Source organism: Epinephelus fuscoguttatus, linkage group LG10 (genome assembly GCF_011397635.1).
Source record: "Epinephelus fuscoguttatus linkage group LG10, E.fuscoguttatus.final_Chr_v1".
NCBI classification, from domain to species: domain Eukaryota; kingdom Metazoa; phylum Chordata; class Actinopteri; order Perciformes; family Serranidae; genus Epinephelus; species Epinephelus fuscoguttatus.
The window spans coordinates 40184841-40212069 of NC_064761.1; the positions used below are offsets into that span (position 1 = coordinate 40184841).

The 27229-nt window shown below is 39.2% G+C and overlaps 1 protein-coding gene across 13 annotated transcripts in view; it reads right to left on the minus strand.

Annotated features, from left to right (window-relative positions):
* fryl (furry homolog, like) overlaps nt 1–27229 on the minus strand; it is an 86547-nt gene that overhangs the window by 37157 nt on the left and 22161 nt on the right. For 9 of the 13 annotated variants that reach the window (XM_049589103.1, XM_049589104.1, XM_049589096.1 and 6 more), the window contains 28 exons: nt 20045–20253; nt 19467–19520; nt 16903–17042; nt 16675–16771; nt 15727–15806; nt 14325–14405; nt 13986–14154; nt 11656–11748; nt 11473–11571; nt 10737–10838; nt 7672–7716; nt 5603–5706; nt 5349–5457; nt 4603–4689; nt 4340–4511; nt 3701–3833; nt 3504–3611; nt 3146–3383; nt 2860–3036; nt 2648–2734; nt 2301–2569; nt 1748–1955; nt 1358–1482; nt 1190–1247; nt 997–1088; nt 715–887; nt 436–596; nt 224–334 (listed from right to left, as the gene is read on the minus strand). In XM_049589103.1, the coding sequence (XP_049445060.1) occupies nt 224–334; nt 436–596; nt 715–887; nt 997–1088; nt 1190–1247; nt 1358–1482; nt 1748–1955; nt 2301–2569; nt 2648–2734; nt 2860–3036; nt 3146–3383; nt 3504–3611; nt 3701–3833; nt 4340–4511; nt 4603–4689; nt 5349–5457; nt 5603–5706; nt 7672–7716; nt 10737–10838; nt 11473–11571; nt 11656–11748; nt 13986–14154; nt 14325–14405; nt 15727–15806; nt 16675–16771; nt 16903–17042; nt 19467–19520; nt 20045–20164 (3492 nt within the window). In that variant the 5' untranslated portion in view covers nt 20165–20253. The remainder of the gene's footprint in view (nt 1–223; nt 335–435; nt 597–714; nt 888–996; nt 1089–1189; nt 1248–1357; nt 1483–1747; nt 1956–2300; nt 2570–2647; nt 2735–2859; nt 3037–3145; nt 3384–3503; nt 3612–3700; nt 3834–4339; nt 4512–4602; nt 4690–5348; nt 5458–5602; nt 5707–7671; nt 7717–10736; nt 10839–11472; nt 11572–11655; nt 11749–13985; nt 14155–14324; nt 14406–15726; nt 15807–16674; nt 16772–16902; nt 17043–19466; nt 19521–20044; nt 20254–27229) is intronic. The other 4 variants (XM_049589100.1, XM_049589097.1, XM_049589102.1 and 1 more) reach the window with 1 other exon arrangement.

Genomic DNA, 27229 nt, shown 5'->3' on the forward strand with positions numbered 1-27229 from the left:
ATACAGGTGTTCCAGCACAGACAATAAGAGGAAAATAATGTGTTTTTTGATTTTTATTTTTTTATTTTTTTTTGAATATTCGATTGGGCGTTAAAGACATTTCTCGGGTGATGCACACTCTGCCCTCAACCAGATATCCACTACTCATCCACATGCCCTATCCACTATTACAGACAATTGTAGTGATAATCAAAGTAGGCTGAAACAGTATCATTTCTCTTACCTTCTTGTCCTGAGAATCCAGGATGTTGTCCAGCCACTTGTAGAGGTAGCCATCAGAGGAAAGGCCAACATTGTCAGCTACAGGTCCACAACACAACACTGCAGACATGGCCTGGAACATTACAGAGGCTGTAAGTTATCAGCAGGTATGGACTGTGTTGTATGAAGAAAATTGATTTTAAAATCTATGTATTTATATGCGTTTGTGTGTACCTTTAGTGCACAGTACTGATGGCGGTTGATCTGCATATTTCTGTCACTGTAGCGATCCAGGGGAGTGAACATAATGCTGAAGGGCCCGGCCCAGTGACTGAACAGCATGAACAGACTGTGTCTCAGTGACTGCTGGGGGAAGATGGTCCTCCTCTGGTGTACTGAACACAACAAGTAAACAAAGAAATATGTAAGACACTCTAACTTTAGAGAGACATTCAATTAATTTTTTTTGTTTACTGACTGATATAAATGACTAAGTGAGTATGGTATATATACCTGGAACATTCTGGATGATATTGGCCACGAGTGCACTGAAGTGACAGCGAATGTCCTTCAGTGTGTCAGAGTCCTTGTCGTTTTCAGCTTCAAGCAACTGCCTGGTCAGATCAACATACTCAAGCAGCGTACTGTTCAGAGAGTGGCTCTCTCCATCTAACCCTCCACTGCCTCTGTAAGAAGTAAAGTAGCAAGAAAAGATTAATATGTTTATAAACCAGTTACATGAAAGAGCAAATTCATTCCTAGTAATACTGTCCAAGATCGTTGTGGATTACATACATCTGACTGATGACACCAGCATCAGCCAGCAGCTCAAATATCCGGACCAGCTGGACCCTGAGGATGTCACGACGCCTGCGTCGCTTCATGTTCTGCAGAGTAAAGAGAGCAGCATTATAACTCAGTATATTATCTTTTGTTAAACACACAACTGTGACAGAAATAATTCCTACTATCAATGAACTGCACTTACTTCAGGTCTTCTTTCTAGAGCTTCTTTTATGATGGGATTCAGTTCCTCTATCAACTCTCTAAATGACAGTAAAGTCACGTGAAAATAAACAAGATAAATATTTCAAAGTATATCAAGATATAGCATGGTATATTGAGTATACCACAGATCACATTAAGTGTTGTTTACCTGAAGACCGCGGGGTTGGTCCTGCCAAGCCCCAACACAAGAGACTCTGTGATGTCCATACTCTCAGAGCGCATCATTGGAACAATGTGTTTGAACAGGGAGGAGGGGGACGGAGTACCAACAATCTATTGACACAAAGAGACAGAACAATTTCATGGCTGAAATGTAAAAATTAAGAAATATATTAGGATCTGTTTATTGTTAATTGCGGCGATGTTACATTGGTCCTCTTTATTTTTTGATTTTGAAGTTCAGGGTTACATATAACATGTAGTCATACCTAAATTGATATTGGATTGCATTCAGAAACAAATTGGACACACATTTTTTGTATATTAAAGATTTTGTAACATGTGAGAACAGACTGTTGTCTGCAGCAGTGCTCTTGACCTTTGAATCATAACTGTAGCCGCTGTCCGGCGTGGACGCCAGCGTCTCAGGCGGGGAGCAGCGGACGGAGCCAGAGGTGGAGGATGAGGAACACATGGAGGAGGAGGAGGAGGCGGAGCTACAGCACAGAATCAGGTAGTTTCTCCAAAGGCCAATGTAGGAGTCACTGCTGTTCAGACTGTTCAGTTTTTTGGCATTGATGGGGCTACTGAAGGTGGACAGAAGAGGTCAGAGATTAATGACATGACATCAGAAGGACAGTGCAACAGTGAACAGTGAGCCTAGAGACTGAAGTAGCTGCCTCCTGCCACACACAAGGGCGGCATGCTACATCAGTCTTTGTGATTTATTTATCTTGTGTCAAGCCCATTAGGCTAGCATTATTTGGTACAAAGTCTTCAGTCCACAATCTGAGCACATAATGTCATCACAAAGATATCATCACCAGGCCTTTCTAAAGTCAGTCTTATACAAACACCCATAACGATAGGAAAACACATAACAACATCAATGTACAAACAACACAAAGACAGAGAGGCTTGAGGAAACTTACTTGATGTCAACTTGTGGAGACAGTAGCTGCAGGCGTGTGTAGGCAAACATCCAGGCGTAGTTGAGGGCAGTGGGGCAATGTTTGGGCAGGTTCTCCTGCCGCAGATAGCTGGAGAAGCTGATGACCCAGGGGTCCTGGCCCTGAGTAACATGGGCAAACACCCAGATGTGCGAGGGGCTCACCACATCAAACTGGTGGCTGATGGGAGATGAGCTCCACTCTGCTAGCGTCTGAAGATCAATCCCACTGGGGCAGTACAGCAGGTTGGTCTACAGAGAAAAACAGAATGAGCCTCAGAGGATTTGTACAAGTTTTATGATTCTCTAAATAAGAAAAGGCAGTTATACCTGGTCAGCTCCTGTGAGATGAATGAAGCTCTCCAACACTGATGCACTTAATCTGTCCATTACATCAATGGCCAATTCTTCATCCCCCTGAAAGATTCAGGTAGAAAGAACAAATGTCAGGAAACAGAGTACTTGTTAAGTTTTATACACATTTGACTGCTGTTTGTCAGTCGCAGTAAAATGCACTGTGGTTTGTGGTTTTGAGTTATTACCTTGCCGATGCCCAGTGCAGTGTGGAGCGCACGGACCTCCTTCAGCACGTTAACAGCCAACCTGCGTGTGGCGGGGCGGCAGCTACAAAGCACCACCAGTGCTAAACCTTCCACCACATGCAGCACACCTAACAGAGGAGTACGTTCCAGGGACAGAGAATGACCGCTGCCTGAGCCCTGTGTAGAGGAATTAAAATCAATCTAAATGTCAGGACATTCAGGTCACTGAACAAAAACTACACTAATACATATACCACAAAAAAATCACTGATAATTAAGCGTTTACCTGTGAGTCATGGCTCTTATTGCTGCTCTGCACTGCCTGCCTCCATTGGCTGATGAGCTGCAGTAGCATCTTGACAGCGTTGTCCAACAAAGTGGGGTGCACATCGGTCACCTCTCTGACAATGAAGTAGACAAAGCCTGAGAGAACATCCTCACGCCACTCTGGGAAATCCACCATCAGGGCCTGGAGAGTAGTAAAGGCAAGGCCACGTAGCTCCTCATCCATGTGGATGGTCAGTCTGGAGACGCAGAAGAAGCCAACAGGAAGAAAGAAATTAGAAGATGTCTGAAAGCCCACTTGAGCCACAGTAGACTGTGTACTAATGTGTCTGCAGTAAAGTTAGAGGAGGGGGAGTTACTTGGCTAGAAGCTCTATCAGGTCTTGTCTGCTCATGCCATCTGGTATCAGTCTTGGGATGGCGGCCACACATGTGCGGAACAGATCGATCTTTGGCTTCCTCTCTCCCCTGTGGTGAAAACAGTGCATGAGAACCTGCTACAGGTCAGAAGTAACACAGTGACACAAAACGTATTAATGCAGGTTGTCATTACATACGTTATCATGTCCTCAGGCTCCTTGTTGGACATCTGTACATTGGTCATGCTCATGGAGCGTCCCACTTCCTTGTCTAGGTGTCGCAGGATGTTATCTAAGGCCTTTCTTACTTGTGGGTAGTACAGTGACATGCCTGGAAACACCCAACAGAGTCATTTCACTCACAGGTAAAAACAATACAACATAGATCCTATAACAAAAATGTCTCTTCTTGCCATTTTTCAAAAAGTAAAGATGTTCACTGAAATTTTCAGGGCATAAATTGAGTTTCTCATGCCCAATATACATAGGTAAATAGCTCTATATATGGAGATATAGCTAGTAATATTCAAAATAAAGTATAAAAGGACAAAATTATAATAAATTAAAAAATAAATATAAATTAATAATAAAAAAGAAATAAATAAAGATAAAAATTAAATGAAATAGAGATGGCAATAGTGATACAAGAAGTAAAAATTAATTAATGAAAAATAAAAAAAATATAAAAAATGAATAAACAAGAAAATAAAATAACATTTTAAATAAAAAACTTACATTGAAGGATACACGAGAAAATGAACAATACCAATCTTTTTCTTGAGGGAAAGGTATGGTTTTTAAATGTATCACAAATGGAGTTTCAAGAATCCAACCTACCTATGACCTTGGCTTCTTCATCAGTGAGGGTGGTGTTGAGGAAGATCTTTTTGACACGCAGTGTGTTGCCAGAGGGCATGATGATCCCAGTCGTAGGCATCGGAGGCTCCCCATCTTTCTGCTGTAGGCTGTCAGCGATCACCAAGAAGGCTCGCAAACCGATATTCATCCTCTGTTAGAGTGGACAGAGGGAGAGGATATAAACAGAAAATCTGCCAACACTCCAACAACATCAGATCTTGGAAGTCTTGTCTCTACATTACCTCTGGATTGATCGCAAAGGTTTTGTGAGACTTGCCCACACACAGGAGGTCATAGATTATCTCCTTCATAGCAAAGTCCAGTCTTTCCTGTAATAACAAACAGACAGGCAATCAACTACACACACCTACTACACGGTAGAGGTCTTCAAGGGTCTACCTGGATGCTAGGACCTAAGCCTAGACCCATACAGGTTCAGGTCCATGTTTAATTATGGTTCCAGTTCCGGTACCATTCTCATACCATGGGTCCACAGTCTGTTTACCATTATGTGTAACACCCGAGCTGATCCCAGAAGACCTGTAATCAGCGCCGATCATGAAAGAAACGCATAAGTGCTGTGTGTGTAACTTGCTTGATGATTTGGCTGTCTTATGATCAGATTACAAGAGCAAAAGTAAGATGGAAAAAACACTGAGGAGCAGTGTCAGCGAGTTGGAGGTGGAGCAGAGGAAAAAAGCATGAATTGAATATGTACTGGGTTTGTCTGGTTCATAAAAGAGACCCAAGGTCTCTCTCCTCTCAGACTTGCACCAGGTCCTCCAGTCTTTAATATCTGGGCAAAACGGGTCTGCAATAAATATATTTTTAGAGTTATCAGGTCTAATCATGTCTTAGGACAAATGCCCTGGGAGTATTAGGGTTCGGTCAGTCATTTTGGACCCGTGAAGACCTCTACTACATGGTGTATCCTTGGGTCTAGCTCAGCTGTGAGATCCTGGCCTGTCAATTCATGCTCCAAACTTACCTGAGCTATGAACTGGATGATCTTGACAAAGATGTTGAGGGGTGTGTCCCTGGGCACCACACTGCGGGAGCCTTTGGGGAAAAGTGCTGAAACGATGCTGAGTAGTCGACTAGTGAGGGAAAAAAGGGGAATGTTTTAAGCTTATTTAGTGCTGAACAACAAAGGCCAATTTTTAAACAACTTCTAACTGATAGCCATCTGAGAAAAACAGTTTGATTGTGTGTTTGTGAGCAGTCTGTGGGTCTGGAACTGACCTCTGTGTAACAGTATTACTCTCACACTTGATCCTGATAATGTAGACCCATAGCAGCCTGTAGAGTGACTCTAGCGCCACACGGGACATTTTGGGGTCTTTGTTCTGTGGATGTAAAAAGAATAAAATGAGCCGCTCAACTTAATTGTGGCAGTTTCACAACCCACCTGTGAGATACGTGAGATCAGGCAGCTGTTTAGAGGAGAAAGATCAAACACAAAACTGGGCAACTGAATGATCACTTTTTTGTCTCTGTGCATCATCTCTTATGAGCGACTAACTAATGTATGATTGATGAAGTCCACATGGTGTGATGATCACTAAGCTTGAGGCCTTTTAAGATGTAGTCATCAGTAAAACTAGTCAACTAAAACTATTTTATGGGCTTTTGGGGGATATTCTGAATATGCAGACCATCATCAACCCCAAGAAAACGTCTCTTTGAGAATAACCAAGTCTTTGCAACCATTTTAATACAAAATTTAACTAATAATTGAGAAGTGTGTCCTGGAACAAAAAGTGTCAATATTTCAGGATTTTTTTTGGACTGACCAACCAAGTTTCCTGCTATGATGATGAATATCCATATTGTGGAGTTATGCACATATTGTGGGCCATATTGTGAACAACCATGCTCAGAGCGTGTGATGTGGGCACAGTGCAAGGACTTCCAGATGACAGCTTTACCTTATTGGCTTGGCAGAGGTTTGTAGTTTGCCCACACGGCATTAAGCACCTATGGCTTACATCTCTACGCCTTTCTATCCAACCACACCACAGCCACTGTTCGTCCTTTCATTGTTCCTCCATCTTAATATTTTAAAAAAAAGGAACCAACAAACCTTTTCTGATGTTTTCAATTCAACAGAGTATTAAAAATCGTGCTGTCAAACTGGTAACTCAAAGTGAAGACACAGTTTTAGGACAGAGATGATCACTGCCTGGCCCTGCACCCGGATTAGCACAGTTATCCTTAACTGAGGGTGCACATGTTTACTGGTATGGCACGCCATGTCTTGGCTTTAGCATGCTGTACTGTAAAAACATATGTCACAGGCAGATATCTCAAAACCAGGGAAAATAAAACCGCATAGTGTTAACTGAGAAAATGTTTCTAGATTGCGACCCACAGTCCAGCAGTCTAACAACCATTTGTCTAATCTTTGCGCCTACAACTCAACAAACCACAGTCGTACAGAACAGCAGATCACTGAGCACAAACAGCCGTGGTGTCCAGTGTCAACTAGGGCTGCTCAAGCTGCTCCAGCACTTTTACATCATCGTTTTTTAAAAATTATATACGTCAGTAAGATTAGAGATCTAATAATCCGTAATTTGCGTGGTAAATAAAAGAGTGTATTAATTATTGAGGTCATCTGCGATCCTAATCCTGGGCGAATCTGCCATGTCCATAACTTGGAAAGTAACAATTTCGTTGCAAGTTATCTATCATATGTTGCGAAACACAGAGGTCATGTGATAATATTAGTCAGGTGCGAATCTGTATCTTGGTGATTTGTTTTTTCTCTGCACCTCTTTTCTGTCTGTTTACTGGTCGACAATTATGGAAGCTGCTACACAGCATGGGTACAAATGTCACAGTGCAGAGCCTTGACATCATATTTGGGAAATAACGTCAGTAAATTCAAGTCAAATAAAGAGTTTGCTTCTCCTGCACAAAACACAGACATAGGGGGTAATTTCAAGATCACCTGAGGTCCACTGGAAGCACTAGTCCCATATAAACAGGTCTTAAATGGAACCATATACTGTGTATTCCTATTAAACATAAACATCTATCTTCAGTAACAATCTTAATCTGTAACTAGACATCAGGCAAAGTCATCACCACCAACCAAAACACAAACCAGCAAAGCAACAAAGCCTAAGGAGATATCACAAGTTAGAAGTAGTTCCTCTTCACACCTCAGCGTCACTGTCACTACAGAGAACGACTCACTACCCAATTAGCCAAGCAGGCAGAGCTGTACTACCCTACATCATGGTCAGGACCTGGACTGTTAAAAGGAATGGGAGCACCAGGCAGGTCACTGACACCAGATAACTCACCTGCAGCGTCTCAATCTGCTTTCGGATGCTGTTGTTAGACGGCATCTGGAGCGAGTCAACGTGAGAAAAAGATCAAATGACAGGAGACAAAGAATGCAGGGTTTGGGGAGGGACACATGCAAATTATAGGCAAAAACAAAACCTAAACAAATATGACAAGAGCAGTCCAGAGTTTCGTCACTCTTGTCAGTGTGACAGTACATAAATCAACACTGTTTTACTGAGATGAAATACAATGAACTGTTTAACATGCCACTTGTGGATTTATTATTGGAGTTATTAGTGGCATGCTCATTTGTATTTGATATGGTATAACATATCTCAACATGGAGTGAGGCAAATCTTAATTTAAAAGTGAAAAAGCAAAGTAAAATAAGGTGTGCTGTGGTCTGGAAATCAGACAGTGGGACAGAGGAAATACACATAAATCGACAGTGGACATGAAGGGAACACAGAAGGATGAGGAAAAGGACATTTAAAGGTGTGAATGGAAAATAGATTGGAAAAAAAAAAAGCAAACAACAAAACAAAATTTCCAAAATTTGTTTCACCTACAAAGCCGACAAGCAGCGACACCCCAATCAGTCCATTCAAATCCATGTCAAGCACGCTCAAAATGCAAATTGCTGTATTTTAACCCTGTGGGGATCGAACTTTAAAGTAGGGCAGCCCAATTATGGCATAAATTATTATCATTAGTTCGTAATGTACTGTGGGCACCAATATAAATCAGGTTTCAGGAAACACAATTATAGCATATTTTTAACTCTTAACTCTTTCTAAAAGTAGTCATAACTACATATTTATCCCTATTCTTACTGTTGTTTACGTCAAATAAATAATAAAACTATATGATGGATCTGAGAACACACATGCACAACATATTGCATGCAGAGAGAAAAGGTAACTGTACTCAGGCTACGTTTTCTGTTGTCATGAAATGACAAATTATGCCTTAATCTATGTGAGCTCTTGACTTCACTTTTTGCCCTTCCTCCCTACAAGGGGTCTATGATTACGTTTACATGCACACTGATATTCCAAATATAAAAAATATTGATGTGGCTTATGTAAAAAGCATATTCTGTTTGAATATTCCAAATTAGTGGGATACGCTGGTTTTATTCAGGTTGTAGGAGCATTCTTTTGACATGTATACAGCGCATATAGAGAATGCATCTTAACTGAGCTTTTTAGCACAGTTTGCGACACAGGCCTCTTCACTGTTTAGGGTCAGCTCTGTGTGTTGTCGTCATGGATGCCCTGTAGACAAACAAACTAGCCAGCAGTTTGTAAGAATGGGGCAGAGACGCATGTCCTAAAGAAAAGCCCACATTTCCAGTTAGAAGAAAAAAAAACACTACTTTTAAACATTATGAAAGACTTGGATATCAACAAGTTTTTTGATATGCTTAAATATCACAACAGCGCCTTTTCAAAAAGGTGGTTGGACGAATGAAAGAGGCAGGCTATGTTTGTACTTAGCCAAAAAGATTTGGATGCAAAGAAGCAAAATGGCACAAGCAGCTTCACTCTTTCGACATTTCCATATTTTGACATAATAAACAACATGTTGGGGCATATTAATTGGGGGAAGCACAGCTGCTTGTAAACAGGAATAATAATGGAATATTTTCATTTGCGATGTAAACAGCTCAGCAGAAAGTCTTTTTGGGAATAAAAATGGAATATTCTGCGCATGTAAATTTAGTTAATGAACTGTTGATTTCCCACACAATTTGTGTCACACTGGGTATTTAAATGTTGTAATTTATAGTTTGTATTTACATTGTATAGGAGCACAGTAGGGCCTTCTGGGAAATCTAAAATATAACACTTGAATAACATATTTACAAAATGCTAGTAACTGTAAAAACTTTTAAATTTGTAGTGATTTGTAAAATAATTCTGATAACCTGTTTGTGAAACCAAAAGACTTCATGAAAGTTAGTTTAAGTAATTCATTGACGATTTTTAAGAGCAGCCACAGGGTTAAAATCACTAGTTGGACCATAAGCTCTAAAAATCACTAAAATCATCGCTACACTCGAACCATCACACAAGCCTGTAAAATTATCTCAATCAAATAATCAACACCACCACGCAGAAGACTGATTATGATTTTCAGTTCAAGGAAATCTAAAACAATCACAATGGTGAAGGAGAATGCTGGAATGAGATCACTGAGGAGACAGACGGCCATTCAAAACCAATCGGAAATCACCATCACAAAGACGCAAAACAGAAATCTATCCACCACAAGATCATACAATCTCCACAAAGGGCAATCAATGTAGAATGGAAAAGGCAGTCACTGAGTCAGTCAGTCAGTCACAGTAATTTGGTCAATGAGCTTCTCGGCTGAATTGGCTCCATGATGGTCGGGGACAGAAGGAAAGTAGGTTTGATCTGTTTATAATTGGTTTAAAGGGAGTCATTAACAGACCTGAGTTAAAACAGCACTTGAGATAACATATATGCACAGAGCATCAGCTTAAATGAAGGATATCTGGGAGGTTGAGTTTATAGATGCTACACATTTAATTTATTTTATTGGTTGTTGTTACATTAGTGATTATTAGTGACATCTAATAATCTTTTCATGACTGTCTTGAAAAAAACTACAAATTATACTTCAAGTGGACAAAATACAAAGACTCTATTATTACTTTATAAAATCAAGTGCTATTCCTGTCCAGATCTGGTTTTTGATAATGGAGGGGAAAGAACATTATGATCTTTAGACAGAACCACAGAGCACACCCTTCACAACCAAGACAGCTTCTTCAGTCAGTAGAGTATCATATCATAAATAATAATAATTAATGTCCTTTTAACAGCAGTAAATATTGATGCTTTCACCCTGTAATTAAAACACCAAATTTTAATTTTCTGTTTCATAACATGAGTCATATGACCTCTGAGGTTTATTCTGAATTAGGCATCCTCAAGCCAAGTATAGTGTGCTAAAAATACTTCAATCTGAAGAATACAGTCATTGTGCTGCTTTTTAGAGCACAAACTTTCTAAAATGGATTGGGTGTAAAGGCCCAGGCAGGCAGTACCTTCAGGTGCGAGAGGCAGTTCTGGAGGAAGATGTGCCAGTTGTTGAGGAAGAACTGCTTCTGACTAACACACAGCAAACATGTCACCAGGGGATACAGGGCCTGGAAAGACAAACAGTGTCAGCATCGACAGAAGCAAAGGGATAAGTGGCTTTATCTACTGGGTGTGATTTTATTTGTATGCACATGTTGTAATTCAGCACATGAAAAAAAAAAAAAAAAAAAAAAAGAAAAGCACAAAAGCATTGTGCGCTATGGACGGGCCAGGAGCAACAACAGTCACATGAGCTGAAACCGGACATCTCTTTTATGACATCAGGATGACAGATATATTACTAAAAATGAAAATATGAAAAACTTTGAGGCTGTTTGTAGGCTGCCAACTTTCACACCTGGCCAGGGACTGAGCATGGAAACTAACCTCCTGGCTAATCCTGGCATATATACAGTAATGTTTATTATTATGCATCGTCTCTGAGAGATAAAGTGAATAAATAAACAAAAATAAAAAATAAACTGTCAGCAAACAACACACTAACAATGAGGTTGTATCTATTTTCAAATATTTCTGGATGATGATGACGACGATGGACTGACTACGCTGGGGCCGATGGAAATGTTAACAAAATACAGGAAGAGTGAAACACAAAAGGTGAAGGAAGTAGCAAAGATGCAGAGTACATGGAGATAAGGGTGGGGAGGAAGACAGAAAATAATATGATGATAAAATTATTACCAAAGAGTGCTTCTTTCTGGAGCTTAGGTCAAATGTTGTCTGGTACAGCATCTCCACAAAGTTCTTCAGGCATGGCACATTGACTTCATTTTTCACCGCCTGGAGGATAAACCAGTCATCACCATGGATCTCAAATAAAACGGGTAAATTAAAACAGTGGAAACTGTTGGGGGCGTTACTCACAGCTGCGACAGGGATGAGGATCTCAACAAAAAGACCCGCCAGAGCGTGCTTTATGTCCTTATCCTTGACCTCCAGGAAATACTGGGCACACTCCTAAGAAAGGGCATCAAAGGCACACAAGTATGAAGAATACACAGCTTATACTGGCCAGAGATGGCACACTTCAACATAAACATACAGAATCAAGAAATAATATTGCCAATCTTGAAAAAAGGTTTATGTTATGAACTATAATTAAGATCTGAATCCCAATGTTTGTTGTGAAGCATTTTGTAAGTGTACTGTTTTAATAAGAAAAGAAAACTGTGCCGTCACATCTCAACTCCAAATGAAATGCACATAATAAATATTGACTAATCTGTGACGGAAAGAATTATAACACTAGCTGATGCAGAATCAGAGAGTGCTGCTCACACGAAGAGAACAGAAACTGTACAGCATCCTGTTATTGTCACTTCTCCTTCATAAGCTGACTCACTGAGGCAAGGAAATTTTGTTTTAACAGTATTATTTGTGCCCAAAGTCTATATTTAGTATGATAAGGAAAAATGCCACAGCCTTTGTTCTGATTGGTCTGAAGTCTTAAAATCTGGTACTGACATACTTTAGACAAGTACCTCACAGTACAGCTTTCAATTTTTTTTGTTAACATACCTATGAATATGTTTTAACACTGTATATGTGTGCATGTCTTTGTTGTTAGTTCATTGATAATAAGTACTTCATTATGCTCCTTGTAGTTCCTTGGATACAGACATTTTCATGTCAAACTATATTTAGTCTTTTGGGCACATGGGACTACAGTTTTTTCCTAAATATAATGAAATATTAAAACAGCAACAACAACAACAACAACAACAAAACAAAAAAAGAAACAGTAGTCCCATTTGCCCTAAATATAGTTTAATAGGGAAAGTTTGATTGTCAGCCAAATGGTTTGACAGATTCTGAACATTTTTTCAGATTTGTGCTCAGTTTAGCCCAGAGAAGACTTCCACCAGAGGAAATTTAAAATTTCAGTTGCAGGCATAAATAGGTTAAAGGATAAGTTCGGTATTTTCCAAACTGGACCTGTTTTCCCATGTTGTTTTGTCTAAATGATTGATGGGAACAACAACTTTTAAAACTGGTCCAGTATTGAACTGCAGCTGGCTGCAGTGAAACAGGCTGCAAACCATGTTTGCACCGTCAATTTACATCCACTGAAAGTGCTTTATTTTGCCACTGACAGGCCCAGATTATTATTCTGAGTGTCTGACAACTCGTGGAGTAGATCCGTACAGAGAAAGAGCTTTCTGTCTGACCAGAAACAGCCCTGAAATTGCCATCGCAAATTCGACTCAACTTCATTTACAACAGTAATTTTAGCATGTATACAGACATCTAACTGAGTGAATTAAGGGTTTATTTTGACCAAACCAGAACTGGTGACTGTTGGAACCGTGTAAAGACAAACCAAGACCATTTTTGTGAGTTTTATTTTGCCTCTGTAAACTTTAAATGAAGTGTGTTTTACGAGAATTAAATGACTGTTTCTTCAAATGCAGTCTGGTGGGTTTGGCACTAGTGATTTCAGAGCTGTTTCTGCATAAACAAAAAGAATTTTACTCTTTAACAAAGAGATCTATCTCTGTAGGGTTATTCTTTATAAATTGTAAGACATGACAGGGGCAAAAACAAGCATCTTTAGTGAATGTAAATTGATGGTGACACTGCAGCATGTATTGTGGCTGCTGGCTGCAGCGCTCTTGCAAAATACTGCACCAGATTCAAAAATTGCTGCTCTCATTAGTCACTTAGACACAGAAACATGGGAAAATAGGGTCAAGGTCAAAAATACTGATGTTAGCCTTTAATAGGAGACAAACCTAACTGGAATGAATTTTGCATTTTCAATTGCAATACAAAATGTAACCATCCTGTATTGTTCAGGCTCTAAAATATCGTCACATGGTTAGCAACCACGAAAAATACTGAAACAGAGTGACGGACATAAACCACTGTATGTTCAATTAACACAACAGGAAATCATGATGATGTAGAGAGAACAGTGCGTTTAGTGTGTATAGAGATGAATGAAAAAGCTACAGCTCCATTCACAGCTCTTAGCAAAGCCGAAGACACACATACACTCGCTTCTTGGCAAACCTCACCTTTGATCATTACTCATCTAGCTTTATGAGCCATAGCTACGGAGAGCTGCTGAGTTTGAACAAAGAGGCAGCAGTAAAAAAAAAAATGTCTGGTGTAATTTAGCAAACACACGTATCGGACACTCTTGCTGTAGGTGCATTCTGGTTAATATGCATAAATAAATGACAATAATTTACCTGCATGAACTGAAAAGAAGCCTCAAAATCCTCCACAGGATACATTTTAACCCGGAAGAACTTCATGCCCATGATGAGACTGATGATGCTCTGGACTACATAAGGACTCTGTTCTTTTTGCCTGAGCTCCTTCAGTTCTGTGATGAACTTCTTCCTCACTGCCTGAAACCTGAGCACACACACACACACACAGAGTGTAAATATATACATCTACACTTACAGAACAAACAAAAAAAACTCCCCAAAGAAATGACAGAGCTTAACTGGTGACTGAGAATGTGATAAGTTGTGAACTATTTAGCCAGTGTCCAGTTAACAGGCAGAATTACTGTTGCTTACTTTGACTGTGTAAGGACTCCAATGACCTCAGCATACAGGTCTGCGATGATGTGTACATTGCCAGTGTTGGGGCCACAGTACCTGTGAATTGAAGCATATGTTATCACATCTTACTTAAACAAATGAATGCCCTTTTTGTGGAAGACACTGTGCTATAAAACTGACCATGCAACAGAACAACAAAGAACTTTGCAAGCGTGTTTACTCGAGGCTAACTCAAGTTGCTCAAGGAGAGTCGAATGTGCTTTTTTTAAAAAAAAACAAAAAACAAAAAACAAACCAAAAAAAACACCACACACACACACACACACACACACACACACACACACACACACACACACACACACACACACACACACACAGTAAGCAATATTTGCTGCTGGGGGTCTCAAAATCAAAACAGTGACAAAAGACTGACTTTAATGATGTCATGAGGCAGAATGGGATCGTGGAAGTTGTTGTCTTCATTGTTAAACAACGACTATTGCCGATGAAAATCTGTCTGACATTACTCAGGCAACCATCATGTTCACGAACAGAAATGTATTTACGTTATGTTTAGTCACAGTTTATTCACGTTGTAATTTTATTCTTATTAATAGCTGCAAGTCACGTTCGTTAAGGTAACTTATCGTAAACATTAGACAAGTCAACTACAAATACAGCTACTGCGAATTCAGTCTTGGATTAGCCCTGTGCTGTTATCTGTGGTTTGAACAATCACATTAAATAAATTTGCAGAGCGTGTTGTTGTTAAGTAATAAAATTACTACTCATTAGCTTGGCTGATGGCATGAGCCACTTGTCAGAGTGGCACACTGTAATAAGATGGATAGATACTGCAATATATCAATATATTAGGTCTCTAATGAAACACTATGTTGCAAAATGGCATGCAGTCAATGAAAAAAAATCTGTATTACTGTTGCTGAGTAAGTTCTGTGACATTGTATAATTCCTTCCTCACTCTTTGATGTATCATCTGGTGTTCCTGTGTGTCTCTGAAGTTAAAGCAACTACAGGAGATAAAGGTTACATGACGCCACTGACAGGTGAGCAAATGGAACGCACTGTCTTGTCTTGAATAAAATTGCAGATTTTTCAGGGTTTGAACGGGTTGAAACATTTGGGATAATGTAAGTACACAAGTCAACAAAATATATAACATAGGTCTAGTTGTTTTGAGATATTTTAATGCAGAGAAGTAACAGTGTGATACCGACAGTTTATAGTGACACAATGACCATAGAGTTGATCTTCTCAATCAGACAAATCAATTGATGACTGCAAAGCCAAACCCAAAAATGAGTGCGCCACAGTCAAGAGCATATTCATCAGCACCTTTTATTCATGCGTTATTCATCTGTGTCTCTGGTTCATCTGTGTGATGATGCTTACTTACCCCTCTTTGTGTTTAAAGTGCTTGAATGCCAGGTTTAGAACTTCATGTACTAGAACATCTGGCACTGGATGAAGAGGAATCTGTGACGTAGACATGGAATCATTGGTCTTATTAGAGGCATTGATATTCTTCATTCTTTCTCATTGCTACCATTCATTTGCCTCCCTACAGGAGCAAAGCCAAGGACAACTTAGCTCTGGTCTCCGGGGATTGGCTTTTAGTTCAGAAAGTTGCACAGATTTGGACAGTCCACTTTAGAAACACACTCAGTTGGAAATTGGTCTGTTGCCATTGTGTTTATTTACTGTGTCCCCCTGTGGGGAAAGACCTCACTAACAACACTGTAGTTCCTTTCTGTACTACAGAAGATAAGTACAAACATATTAAACAATTCTGTTATCTTTCTGAGACTGCAAATCACTCATGAGACCATAAAAAACTCTCTTATCAGGACTGAGTGCTGCGCTGGCCGTTAAGGATATCTTGATAATTTGAATGATTGGTAGCAATAAAAGGGTGGGCAAAGACTACAACAAATCTATTAGGTAAACTATTCCATTTGAAATGAAATCAAATATAGTGCGAAAGCCTGCATCTGTTTAGCAAGCACAAAGGTAAAGATATACCACTGCATTGTTTGACTGAGTACTCTAAATGACTTTACTAACCTACAACAGATCAGAAAGAAACACCTTCAAAAATTCCAGTTCTGTAAAGAGGAAGTTATAGTAAAAATATACAGCAGAGTACATAAAGTGCGATAGCAGGATTATCCACAACCACTTGCTATGTGCTTGGATAAGATAATGTCAATATAAGGTTAAAGTGCAAGTGCACTACACCTTCTATATGTAAACATTTAAAAGTCACATGACCTCCTTAATCCAACTGGCAAATACTTTTTTATAGACGCTGTTAATCAGTATAGCAGAGTTTCAGATAGCTTACCTGTTTTAGAACTTCCACTGAAACTAAACAAAAAATGAAATCTATGGCTAAGTCCCTCCGTTCCAGAAGGTAATCTTTATCCCGATGCTGTTCGTCTCTGCAAAGCGTGACAGAAAACAATAGTGAACAAGGCGGTTTAAGCAAAGTACATCTTAAAACTGATGAAAAAAATACAATCATTTACAAATGATTTGTTAATGAGGAAGGAAATGAAGATGAGAGTCTCACCCTTTGGACTTAGTACTAGAGCGAGGCCTGTACTCATAAGACTCGTCTTCAGTGCCACTCTGCCGCCTGTACCAGTCAAACAGTGTGCGCAGTAGGGAGGGCAAACAGTGTTCTGCTATTGAGCTCATAGAGCTTATTAACTGGAAAACAATAACAGAAACATTAGATTCACTCATTATGACTAATAAACCTAGTCGCACTTTTTAGCATGCAAATTAAATACTTGCTCACTTAAATACCTGTGAAATATGCTAATAAAGTGATTACATCATGCAGAGAGAGCTGTCCCACAAGCAATAATTAAAAGTGGATATTCAATAACTGAGTAGGTCTAGTATAGAGCAACGGTCTTCTCAACTATCGGGTGACATACTGTAGCTATTGATTACAATTCAGAGTGTAGTGTTGGTTGACATGTTGAGCACGCCATAGTGTTGCTATACTACTGAGCAGCTCCACCACACATATGGCCCTGCAGTGTTCATATGTAACACCACAGGAATAATGAGCCGTCCTTCAAACACCTCATCAGCACTTTGATTACATCAAATATGACGTCAGATTGTGCCTTTTAAAAATAGCACCGCATTTACAGGCTTGACAAATCCGATGTTAGAGATGCTCTATAATGATCTGTATGTTGCTGTATAGTGACAGCTGTGTTGTGAGAGAGCAGTAAATCCTATTACTAATGAGTGAATACAAAAAGCAAGATATCAGAATTTTAGCAACTGAAGATCAGACTGAATAGATTCAGAGAACACATAAAACATGAGTCGAGGTGGTCAGTATGCATAACCTATTTAAGTGTATGTGTGTGTATGTGTGTATTTAAGGGCCAGTGCAGCATGATGAGAGAGGTGGATGATGGATGTTAGGCAGGAGAGTTATGCAACTGCTCCCTCTGCCCTTATGGCGCCGGGCAGATACACTCCAGCACCCAATGCTGATTTACTGCTGAGGATGACACAGCGATTCTACACTCTCACTTTTGCGCTCTCTATACCCATTTTCTCTCCCTCACTCACAATGGGGACAGCTGGATCTATAGCACCATATCCTCGTTGGCTTTGTGTTGTGCTGAACAAAGCATTCTGCAGCAGGCAGGCCTATTGTATAGAGTTCTGCACCAGCTACAGATGAGGGACAGACGGGCCATTGAGTGGGTGGAGCTGGGGACTCAAATATTGCACACACATACAGAGGTGGGAGAGGACTGCTGTTGGTCACATTCACACACCTGGGGCTGGGCAATAAATCGACAACAATAATTATCTCAATTTAATTTTCCTGATAGAAATGGAACAAATGTTTGATAAATGTGTCATATAATTACACCACTCATACACTGATAGTGGGTGGGGGGCGCTTATGCACCTTAAAAGCAGTGCTACATCACCACTGAATTTGCCACATGTTAGCTATGGTAGCTGTATGGGTAGTCAACTCACCTAATGCTTAAGGTAAGTTGGCAAGTTTAAGTTATCTAACGTGACTTGCAGCAGTTTCATTAGAATGAAATGACATAGTGTAACATACATGAATAAAACGTATCAGTTTCCCTGTATGTGAACGTGATTTCTGCCTGGGTCAAGTCAGATAGATTTTCCTCTGCAACGGTGGTTGTTTGAACGATGTTATGCTGCTTCACAGTGTCATCAAAGTCTGTGTTTTTCTATTGTTTTGACTGAGAAACACACAATTACATGCTGTGCATTTAAATTGGCAGAAAATACTGACCACAGTTGAGATCTGTTTTTTTGTTAACACTGACGGCTGAAAAATGTTTTACACCATCTGTACAAAGGGTTTCTGTTGATGAGAATTAAGATTTCTTGTCTTGTCATTATTTAATGGATTTAAATTTTGTTGATTATAATTATTTTTGAATCTACTTTAGAAATGTTCCACTGTTTAACAAGTGTTTGTCATGAACTGACAATAAAAGTTTAAGTCACAATTAACTGTATGATTTCTTCATCTTTTACGACAACTTTCTTTACTTTTAGCTGCATGTCTATTCTGTGTATGTATGTTACAAAACATTCGCATCAAATTCCTTTAATGTGCACTAGAGCTGCAATGATTAATCGATTAATTGTTTGTCTTTCAAAAGAAGATTAATTGACAACTATTTTGATATTGGATTCATTGTTTTGGTTATTTTTCAAGAAAAAATGTCAAACATTTCCTGGTTCTAGCTTTTAAAATTTGCTTTTTATGAATGATAGTAAATGATATATGATGACGTAAACGTATACAGTCTTTGTGTTGAATTCAGTTTGGGCTCTGGGAAACTGTGATGAGCATTTTAAAGACCAATTAAAAAATGAATCATGATAATAATGGGCACATTAATCAAAACTGAAAAGTAGTTACTAGTTGCAGCCCTTATGTACACAAAAAAACAACAGAGCCAAATCTGATTTGACATTTATTGTGATAATTGCCGATGTCGACTGATGTGAACAATTTTAACTAATAACATTTTTTGCCTTCTTACCCAGCCCTTCATACACCCACACACATTTTTACCTCCTGGTCATTACTATGATTGTACTGACCTGGTCAAATTGTGCATCTTCCCCTCTCTGGAGGGATCGGGACAGGGGTTTCTCCTGGTAGAGAGACAGAGAGATTAAGAATAAGTGTGTTTCTAACCCAGCAGAGTTGTAACGTTGGTACTCTCACAATAGCATGTTGCTGTTGGTTTAGTAGCAGGCCTGTTGATGAGTGAGCAAATGAACACCGAAGTTTTTCTGTGAATGAGGGACTGAATGAGCGTGAGGTAAGACTTCTATCAGCCTGAGGATGTTACCCTGGCAAGAGCCTCCATGTGAAGGAGCTGAGCTGAATAAAAGGAATTAATGGAGGAACAGGACGATGAAAGGACAGCAAATCAGTCTGTTAATGATAAACAATTTTATCATTCCTGTAGATCATGTACATGAAGATTATGAGCCTGTCCTGCCGGTTTCCTCACACATATTTCTTTTTTTCCTGAAGTGACTAAAGGCATGGCAGTTAGTTGCAAAAGAGATGAGATTATCTCAGCAGTGTGTGTGCGCCACATCACGTGTTGTGTATTGGATTTCATTTCCTGTGTTTCTTGACACTGGTTTTCACCCCCCTGTGGACTCACCAGCGGTTCAGCCATCACCATCTCGATCTTCTTCTCAGCCAGCACAGCAAACTCAGCAAATAGACTCTTGATGACAAACTCCCCGGGCTTGAGCTCGGGGTCGATGGTGATGCTCGACATGGCGGCAACGTTGTGTTTCTCCCACGAGAGGGGAGTCACTGAGGAGGGGGCACGGCGTCTACTCACGCTGCTGCTGACTGGTGCAGAAGCTGCAGAGAGAAAGAGAGGAGCGTAGAGGTTAGAAAATAATACAGTGGGAGTCAAAGCAGCAGGGTCAAACTAAGAACAACACAATCTTGTAAAGTATGCAGTGTCATGCTCTAGTTCTTATCCACACAGGAGCAATGACATTTCCTAAAGAGGCAAGTTGACTGAATTGATGAGAGAGAGCAAGAGAGAAATATTCCAGTGCTGACTAGAGCAAACATACTACTTCCATTTGAGTCTACGCCTCTAATTATAAACTAATTTTCTAAACTCATATAGCCCATATTAGGCTCAAATCACCTTCAAAACAAACATAAGAATAATCATAACTCCCATGAGAGGAATGTGAACATTAATTATCAAAATCAATCAGAAAGATCGTAATATTTGTGTTTATGTCTGAATCTAGAATAACTAAATATTACAGCCAGCTCTTTCAACAGTGTTGAGCTGAAATGTACTGCTATTCTTGCAAAACTGATTTGCTCAAAAAGCAAGCAGCAAGCCTGGAAGGAAAACAGAAAGGAGTATTTTGACATTTGAGAAATATATTCATTCACTTTCTTGTAAAGAGATTGATGAGAATATTGATACCACTCTCATGTCTGGATGCTAATACAGTATGAAGCTAGCAGCTGGTTAGCTTAGTTTAGCATTAAGACTTGGCACAGCTAACCTAACTTTGTCCAAAAGTAACAAAATCTGCATTTCACCTCTGCTACGACTTCATTTATCAAAAAGATAAGCCAGAAAGGCCCGGTTTGAAGAGCACAATGCTAGCAACTGTCAGGATATGTCCTCAAAGTTCTGGTGGTGACCCCAGCTGCCCTTTCTGGGAATGTACAAGCTGACAAGACGGACTTTTTCTTTGCACTTTACTTCTGCATTGAGAGATCGACCAAGTTGGGCCAGATGTGAAAAAAATACTTAATTTGAAGATTTATTGTTGATACTTTTGTTTTGTCTGCCACAAGTACTTTATCAAACTGCCATTATACATTATTGAGCTGACAAATCAAACCCTGTGTACCAAATGTATGTTACTGATTGTGATATTCTTATTGGTTTTTAATTTTCAGATTAGCATATTTGGGAGATTAAAAAGAACCAAGCAGCATTTGAGTCCTGCTGATGCGTGCCTGTGTGTGCTGTGTCTCTAAATGTTTGAGCTGTGTACCTGACAGTTGTGTTGCTTCTCATGTATGTGTTTTTAGCATCTTATTCCTTTTGTACAGCACTTTGGTCAAAATGAGTTGTTTTTAAATGTGCTTTCTAAATAAATTTGAGTTGATTAGACAACATTAAAACTACATTTAACAAATCACAGGAAATTACATGCAGCAGTCATCTACATAAACCGATGGTGATGGAAAAATGCTCTTACAAAATTAACTTACTATACTCAAAAATATATGATTTCTTACAGTACCAGTATCAGTAGGTTTAGGTGCATATGATATAAACATGGTGTCCTTGGTTTAACTTTTAACCCTAACAGCCAACTGTTGAGAGTCTGCTTTGTTGTTTCTCTGGATCTAACATCTTTACCCCCCCCTTACCGAAGACTATGTTTGGTGCAAATGCAAATTATTCACAGTGGTGAAGAGGATTACATGAATCTAAGGTAAAACTGGAGGTCAACTGTGTTTTCTAAGAAATCATGCACCTTTAAAAACAATAGGTGTATTAAAAAAAGTCTTAACTATGTGAATTACAGATAACCAAAAAGGAAGGCTGGAAGTTCAGTGGTGAGGAAAGCAAAACACTGTAAAACTGAATGTCCACAGAGCTCCTTCAGCAGTATTTTAGACTGGCTTCCTGAAAAACATTCATCTAAGGTCATGAAGAGAACCCAGAGCTCTACGCATTTGCATGTGGCACAGATCATTTGGTCATCCCATTTAAATAGTTGAAACAAATCTTTGGGGTTTTGGTGTTTAGGGAAATGGCCGAGAAGCTAGAGGGCACAGTTCTGGAAACAGATGTTAAACAACCACATGTAGGCGTTATCTTATTTTTCTTCCTTTAGCCATGAAGGGTAAATACTAATTTCAGCTCTTATGTACACCATCATACAAACAAAAATATATACAACCTTTAGTGCAAGTGAAAAACAGTGCTGTGAGTCTCTAAGATAGCAAGTCCACACAGTCAAACAATAAATAACCTTAAGAAGCACTTAAGTACCAGCTTCATACAAGTTGCTATTTACCAATAAAATGAAATGAAATGTATGAAAATTGCATTATCATCATGACATGCTTGTCTAAGTTCATGCTTACAGAGCCAAGTTGCTATCTTTTCAAAGGAACCAGGCTTCATGACATTCAATAGTTCTCCTGAGATTTATGCTACAGCTGGGACACGACTTCCAGTCCAGTCCACAATGGTTCCAGTCCAGCCAAGTTGACAGCCAATAGTAAACTGTCCCTTCGCCTCATTCCCTCCCAGGAAAAGTCTTGTTCTGTTTCTTCCTGGCTGTCACAGAAACACTCGTGCATTCTTAATAGTCTGAATACTATTGAGGACCAGAAGTGCAGGAAAAAAATATGTTTTTCAGCAGAAAAACACTCACACCTCGCATATGAAGCTTTTTGTACAACAACAAAATCAAATTGTAGCACACTATGTACACCAAGACACTATCTGATATTCAGACTACTCAGATTCTCAAAACATAATCTGGTATCCAAACAGTCAGAGATCCAGTTTCATTTCGAAAATTCATTATTAGATTGGAGTAAGTTAAATAACAGGGTCATTCAAAAACAAAGTTAGTACTAATGACTTTATGCACAAATCTACATGGGCTGCAATAAGCAATCATTTTAATTTGAATAATCAATCATCTTGTCAATTACTTCTTCAATTAACTGATGGATTATAGAATATAAAATTTAGATTAATGTGCATCACAAGCTATCATAGGATGACAAACATGGAACTGTTAAATTGCTTCTGTAAATAAAAAAGGGCAAAATAACCACAATTTTTTTTTTTATTTCTTTTCTAATTATAATTTAAATACTACAGTATCTCCCTTTAAAACACAACACCACATCTGAAAAATGTCTCAGGCCACCATTCCCTCCAATATCTCAACACAAATGACTATTCTTCTCCCACACTAGTACCCCCTAAAACATAAAGCGAAATAAAATACCGTGGAAAAATTCTAAAGCATACACTAATTTAACAGTTATGATTAAATCAATCAGAAATCAATAGACATGCTATGTTTTATAGAGAGAATGAAAGTGGGGAGGTGGCAGGAGCAGCGTAGTGGCAAGTGTTAGCTGTGTTGTGGTCATGTTGTCCAGCAGCACAGAGAGCCTTTCAAGCATTTCCCTCTTTGTTTACTGTGCTGCACCAACACCCCCAATGATGTCACATAGCCAGCTCCTAATAACCAATCCGTGCTGTGCATGCTCTACCCCCTCCATCCTTCTTTTCTCTCCCATCCTGGGCCAGCTAGATTGTTGACTGGTCCACACACATGAATACCCCAACACTGTACTTCTGCAGTTCACAAAAAACAACAACAAAAAAAAAAAACGCAAGACATGCCAGTCATCTGTGACATGCCAAACTACGATCCCTTCCAAAGCTGACCCCACTGCGTAAATCTTTGTAAATGATTTTAAAAAAGATGGAAGGTTACTTACTTATAAACTTCTACCTGTTTTAAGCCAGAAACTGTGCTGACTGAAAAACAAGTGACGCACTTATGACCCTGAGGTCATGTTCCTTTTTCCATTCAAATCTTAAAAAAAAAAGTTGAAGCATGCTTTGCCAGCAAAATATAATCCAGAATTACCACCTTGTAGTTGTATGCTTCTACCAGCCAGTCATGTTGTAGTTAACATCCATGTCTGTCCAGATTCATAAAATATCTGTGGTGAAGACTTTGAAGAAATTTAATAAAATGTATTAGGTGTATTTTTTTGGCAAAATCTAGGTTATCGCTATATTGACATCTATGACTCCAGTGAAGACTTTCCAGTGAGAAACACGCTGTCTCCATTAGGAGACTATTTTTACAGAGGAGTACAGAGGACTGATAGAGAGCCTCATCACATGGTGCAACTACAGAGGACGTCTTTTACTGTACAGATTATGAAGCCTCTTGAGGCAAATGTTTGCTTTGTGATATAAGGATATAAAAATAAAACTGATTCGACATCGCTTTGTTTGTCTTGTTCTGCTGTGTCTCTATTATAGGGGTGGGCAACAGACAGACTATACTGAATGTATACTGGCTCGTCAACATGGGATGTATAAAATGACTATCACAAACATCGAGTATAGACCGTAATTTGTTTTAAGCCACTGACATGAGACTTTCAGTGCTCTCCTGTAACGGTTTCCCTCTCACATGCACGTACACTAACAGAAAGACTGTGTTTTTGTACGTCCACGGCTCTAGACTGCTACTATTTAGTCACATTTTGCGACCATGGAGCACCAGTTTGACCTGCAAATATCATTAATATAAGTTTATGTGAATAAATTATCACATTTACTGGCGCCGCTGTAACAGTTTAACTTAATGACTATAACGATAGTGTGACCAGATGAAGCCTGTGTTTTTGTATCTGCAGGGCTCCAGACCATGACTATGTAGTCATATTTTGTGACCATGGAGCACCAGTGCATCTTGCAAATACTTTTAATATATGAACTGGAGAGCTGTTAGTTTGTTTCCAGCTTGCAGTGACTATATCCTCACGTTTAAAGGCACCACAGTAACAGTTTAACTTTCTGCTAATATCAACACTGAGATGATCTGGGTGCTTCAAAATAAAAGCACCAGTGGTTCTGCTTTGATTTATTTAATTATAACAATATTTAATTTAACTTTATTATAACAGTATTTCATTTAATTTACCATAACAGTACTTTATTTAAATTAATTATGATAGTAGCTATTTTATTTAACTTTACTGTCACTGTACTTAATTTAAAAATTCTGTATTTTATGAATCCACAGTAGTTTAGAGGGGATTTCAAAATACAGAGATATATATTGTGTATAAAATATTGCAATATTACTTTAAGCCATATCGCCCAACCCTAGTGGATTAGTGTGAAAGTTCATGGAGAAAATGTTTGGATAATAATGCTGATTCTGACAGAACTCAAAGCTGTAGTTATGACAGTTGACTGTGCTTCAAATATCGTTGATGCTGCGAAGAACCAACAATTTGTAAAAGTGGATACTTCATACACATCTTCAACCCAGCAGCACAGAAGATCTAAACAACCTTCTGTTGGGCACCCAAGATAAGTGCCACCGCTTCAGTACCTGACCAAATGTCACTCCTGCTGCTCCTGAGTTTATGGCATTAAATAACAGCCAGGAAAGTGTTTTTGCAACGCATTATGATGTCACTGTGAAGCTGACTTTTGACCTTTTGGATATAAAATGGCATGACATCATCATTTTATCCTATTAGACATTTGTGTGAAATTTTGTCATCGTTAGCGTATGAATTCCTGAGTTACAGCCCATAAAAAGTGTTTTGTGAGGTCACAATGACCTTGACCTTTGACCGTCAAAATCTAATCAGTTCATCCTTGAAAACATAACGCCACGGGCCACGACTGTTGCCACCACAGAGGCATAAAAAGAGAGCTTATTTTTCAAGCACAATGTTTCGTTGTGACTGCATGTACTGTCAAATGTTGTTGATGCTGTATTCACAATATTCAAAATGGGAAAAAAGCTTGGTTTAAAGAAGTGAAACATGTCTTACTTCTCAAGGCTGTGCCCTTAACTTGGAAGCAATAAAGCTGTCACTGGTTTCTGATTTACCAATTGTTCAGAGTTGTTCTTCCTCATTATATATGCTAATCAAATCACCTGCCAAAATACAGTTTCTATGGTCTGCCTTAGCCTGAAAAACACTGAGATCTGCAACTCAAGAGAACACTGGTATCGAAGAGATTCAGAACAACCTAGACCATGGACAGTACTGCAACTACAGTTCTGATAGAAAGGACTGACAAGCTGCCACTGCGGTGTAAGAAATGCTTATGTTTTGTTATGAGAGGCCTATAAGCCCCGCTCTGCCAGAGTTCCATGGTTGTGCTTAAGAAATGGAGCACCCTGCAGGATTACACAACTATTAGAGCAGTGACTCCACCTTGTCACAGTTAAAATAAAACCCTCCCAAACGCCTGCTCACTTCCCCTGTCAGGACAACCAGAAACAACAGCACAAACACACACATACCGTTGGAATGCAGGCCCGCAAGTGCGTCCATTTTTTTTTTTTTAAAGAGAGAGACAAAGGAATCACTGCCAATGTTTATGTGGTGTGGCAGTGCCAATTCTGCAATTGTGCCTCAACATGCTCACTCTGACGAGTTACTACTAGTTTACTTTTCACCAATACAACATCAAAATATGAAAGATTCTAAAAGATAAAGGGCAGAAATCTGTTACCATAACTTGACAACAGTGCAACACAGGAATAGATTGGGAAACCAATATGCATGCTCCATCACGATCAAAAAATTTATTTAGCAATAAAGGGCTTAGCTGTGAACTCACCATATGTGTTAATTCCTCAAAATCTTACCGGGTGTTCCAACTGAACATGTCTAACATCTTTATACCGTAGGACAAGACAAAAGAACATTTAACAACATGTTCTGTGTTCAGAACATGGGGGGAAAAGCATCACAAAGAGAGACTAGATGGATTGAAGTTGAAGCAGGACAGCTTAGAGAGGGTTTCTGAAATTAGGCCCTCTTTGTTTGAGAGGCCCAATGAAAAACTGGCAACCAGCACAGGATGGGGGAGAGAGGAGCGAGGGGGCGGTAAATTAGAAAGAGGGACAAATGAGAGAAAGCTGTTTACTCAACAGGTGGATGCTTTACTGCCAAGCTAACAGAAAATCTTATGATGCTATGTACAGAGGCCTTTTCAATGTTTGGGATCAGATGTTCTAGGGATCCTGAGTACAAACATTTT